The sequence below is a fragment of the Solanum pennellii genome, chromosome 8, assembly GCF_001406875.1.
Source record: "Solanum pennellii chromosome 8, SPENNV200".
NCBI classification, from domain to species: domain Eukaryota; kingdom Viridiplantae; phylum Streptophyta; class Magnoliopsida; order Solanales; family Solanaceae; genus Solanum; species Solanum pennellii.
In genome coordinates, this window is record NC_028644.1 from 30,551,853 (window position 1) to 30,556,544 (window position 4,692).

General features: G+C 26.9%; 1 protein-coding gene across 1 annotated transcript; it reads right to left on the reverse strand.

Moving 5' to 3' along the window:
* Positions 1 to 262: 262 nt before the first annotated feature.
* On the reverse strand, positions 263 to 1,321 carry LOC107028902. Its single transcript, XM_015230143.2, has one exon. It carries the CDS (start codon positions 1,226 to 1,228, stop codon positions 728 to 730), a length of 501 nt encoding a protein of 166 aa, XP_015085629.1. The 5' UTR covers positions 1,229 to 1,321; the 3' UTR covers positions 263 to 727.
* Positions 1,322 to 4,692: the final 3,371 nt, after the last annotated feature.

Genomic DNA, 4,692 nt, shown 5'->3' on the forward strand with positions numbered 1-4,692 from the left:
GACTTTGCTCAAAGAATGCATACAGAAAGCAAACAAGAGAAAGCCTATACATTTGGAAGTAAGATCTCAACATCAGCAGAAAATATTCGCAATGCAACTTATATCTGAAAGGATTTTCCAGAGCTCCAGACAAATCTGCCAAACTACATTTAAGAATTAAAGCAGTTTTAGTTACAGAACTAATAAAACATGAAAAATGGAACAAGAAGATGTGCGAGCACAATGAAGGCATTACCAATTAACCATCAAAATAATGTTATGGTGAAAGATTAAAACATGCAGATTTGCACAATAAAATGATTTTGTTAACACAACACAAAGCTAATTTGATCCCCTATGACCCATATGGGTCGAGGACAGAACAAAAGCAGAAAATTTTACTATTAAATTTAAAAGCTCATAGCACAGCTGAAGCTACATATAAAATCGAACACAGAAGGATATGTTAATGGCTCTAAGCCACTACCGACTACCTAATGACCGCTAAAATACTATAGCAGGCAATTAAAACGAAAAACCCAAACTAATGACTAGACTATACAGCCCAAAACAACAGCCTAACTAGATCTACTTTTCTGCTAGAATTCAAGGACCTAAACAAGGAAATAGTATAAATTGCTTTGCCAACTCGTCCTTCCCCTTGAAAAAATAAGGGAAGATTCACGAGCCGGGAGCAAAATACAAACTTAAGACTTCATCGTTGTTGTAATCATTGAAACACCCATAACTAATCACGGCCAGATCGATCGATCCTAAGAATACGCCTCAAGTCGCTTGTAGCGTGGAGGTTATGTTCAGTTTCCTTCTTGAAGAAAGCCGGCACAGGCAAAGAGCTCGGTGGCGGCGAGGAGGAGAAACCCGATCCAGCATAGAAATGAGCAATCGTTATGTTCTTAGGCACCATATCCGGCTCTGGACCCAGCCGATCTGTAGTGGACAACACCAGATCTTCACCAGTGACAAGTTTGGTTTCCTTCAACACTTGACCTCGCTTCAGAATTTTCACCTCTCCCATCACTATATGTGGATTTTTAGCACTAGGAGGAGAGGTGGAGAAGTTAGCAGATCCATTTTTTTGTGGACTTCTCTTTCTTCGGTTATTCTTAGGGTTAGGGTTAGGATTTGGTAGAGGGTTAGAAGTTGAATTCCGTCGTGATCTCATAGGTTGACGATAACCTACATGAGGTTTGAGAATATGTTGTGGATGAAGAAGGGCAACTCCGGCCATCGCAATAGATCGGATGAAAAAAAATAATTGAGATACAATAATGATTAGAAAGAAGAGAAACAGGTTTATTTATGGAGTCGGCTAGGAATAAAGGGGGGAAGGCTTATAAAGAAATCAAAGGCGGTGTTGAAAAAATAAACTAAACATAGGAAATGACGTGGATGTAGTTGAACGGTTCGTATTAGGATATACGCGCATTTAATAGCGCGTCCACATTTTCTCTCTTTTCCTTTTTCTTTTCCTTTTCCTTCATTGAATGGGAAACTGCTAGGAAAAAATATTAGTACGTTTTAAAACTAAAGTAAAATAAAATAAAAAATATGAAAGATGATAGCAATCAATCAATCAATATATAACTGAGAACCATAGGCAAGGTGATGGCACCTCTCTTTTTCTTTTTTCTCTATTTTTTGATATATTTTTTTCATGAAATAATTTGTTTATTAATTAAAAAATTTAAGTATATTTATTATTTTAATTGTATATAATGAGTTACAAAAAAAACCTCCATCTATTGATATTCTCACTTAAATAGCATGTCTTTTCAATTTCCTTCTAACTATTTTTATGGCTTATCCAATCTATAAATATCTATTATCTATAGAGATGTTGAATGTTCATTTTTATTTTTTCATTTTTTCTTTTTAGTAGTATAGGTTTTAAATTTTCTTTTCTTTGTCTTTTTATTCATCAATCATGTACATAATAAAAAGAAGACATAAAAAAGATGATGTCACAATATGACCTTCACTTTGATGAAGATCATAGATATATTCTTCAAAGATTCATCACATTATTTGGTATAAGTTCAACAAAATGAAGAAGGAAGCATAATTATCTTGGAAATTCCGGAAGATAGAGTCATACTAGTATAAAAGTTTGAATGATTTCCAAACATTTTGAAAATTCTTTGTTGTATTATTTTGATTCCAATTAATATTATTCTATTTTCTTTTATTTTATTTCTTTGATTTGAACAAAAAAATGAATATTCTATTCATTGTTGTTGTCGTTGAAGATGAAAAGATGCACATTTTTTTATTATGTATATATACGTCAATTTATAGCTAATTAATATTTTAAATTTTGCCATGATTGAATTAAAAGTATACTACCTATGGTACATTTCTTTTTATATCTACTGGATATTGTTGCCCCTTATAATATATGATGTGGTCTATCATATTAGTAATCAATCACAAAATAAATGAATAAATCTTATTTTTAGTATTAAATTTTTCCATTTGTTTCTTCTTCTTTTTTTTGTCTTTTTTTTTAAAATTCTTTTCATAATATATTTTTTTATTAATTATAAAATTCAATCATATTTAATATTGTAATCATATGAAATGAGTTACAAAAAAAACCCATCTATTGATATTCTCTACTTAAATAGCATGTCTTTTTTATTCACTTTTAACCATTTTTATGACTTATTTTATCTATAAATACCAATCATCTATGGAGATGTTGCATGTTCATTTCCATTTTTAGTTCTATCTTCTTAGTAGTATAATCTTTTAATTTTATTTTCTTCATCGTTTTCTTCATCAATCATGTAGTTAAGTAATCAAAAAAGAAGATATAGAAAAGATGATGTCACGATATGATCTTCACTTTGATGAAGATCATTGGTATATTCTTGAAAGATTCATCACATTATTTGGTATAAGTTCAACAAAATGAAGAAAGAAACTTAATTATCTTGGAGATTCATGCATAGAGAGTTGCAGTAGTACAAAAGTTTAATTGATTTTCAAACATTTTAAAGATTCATTGTTGTACTATTTTGATTTCAACTAATATTATTTTGTTCTCTTTTATTTTATTTCTTCACTTTTGAACAAAAAAATGATTATTCCAGTCATTTTTGTTGTTATGTATATCTATCTATCTATCTATATATATATGTATATATATATATATATATATATAAAATTAATATTTTAGATTTTTCCATGGTTGAATTAAAGGATATTATCTATGGTACACTTTTTTAATATCTACTGAATATTTTTGTCTCTGAAAATATATGATATGGTCTATTATATTAGTAATCAATCAAAAAATAAATGAATAAATATTTTGTATTGAATATTTTTAATGATATATTCTAATTGAGCACACCCGGTATCACTTTGTAAGAATACACTACATTGTTGTTGTTTTAATTAAACATATAAAGTTTGTATTTTTTAAGTTAGTAATGAAACCGTATGAGAATATATGTAAATTTGTGACTAATAAAATTAATTTCGATTAGAGAACTTTTTTTATTGTAATTTGTTATTAATAACATTTTAAGTTTATTACCTTTTCATTTTCTCCTATTAAATAGATAAGAGAGAAACTAATCTTACAAACATAATTGAAACTTTGGATTTATCATTCCCTAAAATTAATCTCATTAATTTTCCCTTCTTAAACTAAGAAATATGTATCTCTTTATCTTCATAACTTATATTTCTATAATCTCTAACTCCTCATAACCTCAAATTTTAAATGTGTAAACTTATGATAATTTATTGTGTTTCTCAATGAATATCTAAATAAATGTGTATTGTAAAACAATCCTTTTTTAAGCAAATGTTATTGTATTCTAATTCATATTTTATGTACTCATGATAGAAGAAAATCTTATGAATTATGTATATTGATTTTTTCTTGCTTTTTACTTAGTCATGTTCAAGAGATCAATTCTTGACCACAGAATCTGAATCTTAGTCTCTAAAATTTATATTTCCATAATCTTTATAACTCCTCGTAACTCTCAAATTTTAAATGTGTAAATTTATGATAATTTATTGTGTTTCTTAATAAATATCTATATAAATGTGTATTGTAAGACAACCCTTTTGAGGCAAATGTTAATGTATTTTAATTCACATTTGATGTACTCATGATGAGGAAAATGTTATATATATATATATATATATATATATATGAACTATGATAGAAGATATTTAATTTATTTGCCAAAATAAAAAATAACAATTGAAAAAAATAGTATAATTTGATGAATCATGTTTTTGTTATTTTATTTATTGTTTTTTTAAACTCACTTTAGTTTATCTATTCTTTATTTCACGTTTTATTAGAATTTATTGAAAAATAAAATCTAATTAATGAAAATATTGATCTCATAATTGAAGATTTTGTAAATTTTTTAGTCAAAATTGTTCTCTTTTTGCTTTGGTTTACTTATATGTTAATTGCGCTCCATGCAAATATTTTGTAATATTAAATACTTGTATTTGATATACTATGAAAATCATATTTTGTAACTCTTTTGAAGTATAATTAAATATAGATCAAAATAAATAAAATAGTGAATATAAATATTTAATATACATTTTATGAAATTTAAAAATAGGACAAACATATATGCCAAAAAAGTTTATTCATGCATTTGATAAATTAATTTATTTTTATTAAATATGTATCTTTTGAAAATTTAAAATAAA

Bases quoted from the DNA above. Each gene is read 5' to 3' on its own strand.
- LOC107028902 (XM_015230143.2), bottom strand. From the start codon at position 1,228: ATGGCCGGAGTTGCCCTTCTTCATCCACAACATATTCTCAAACCTCAT.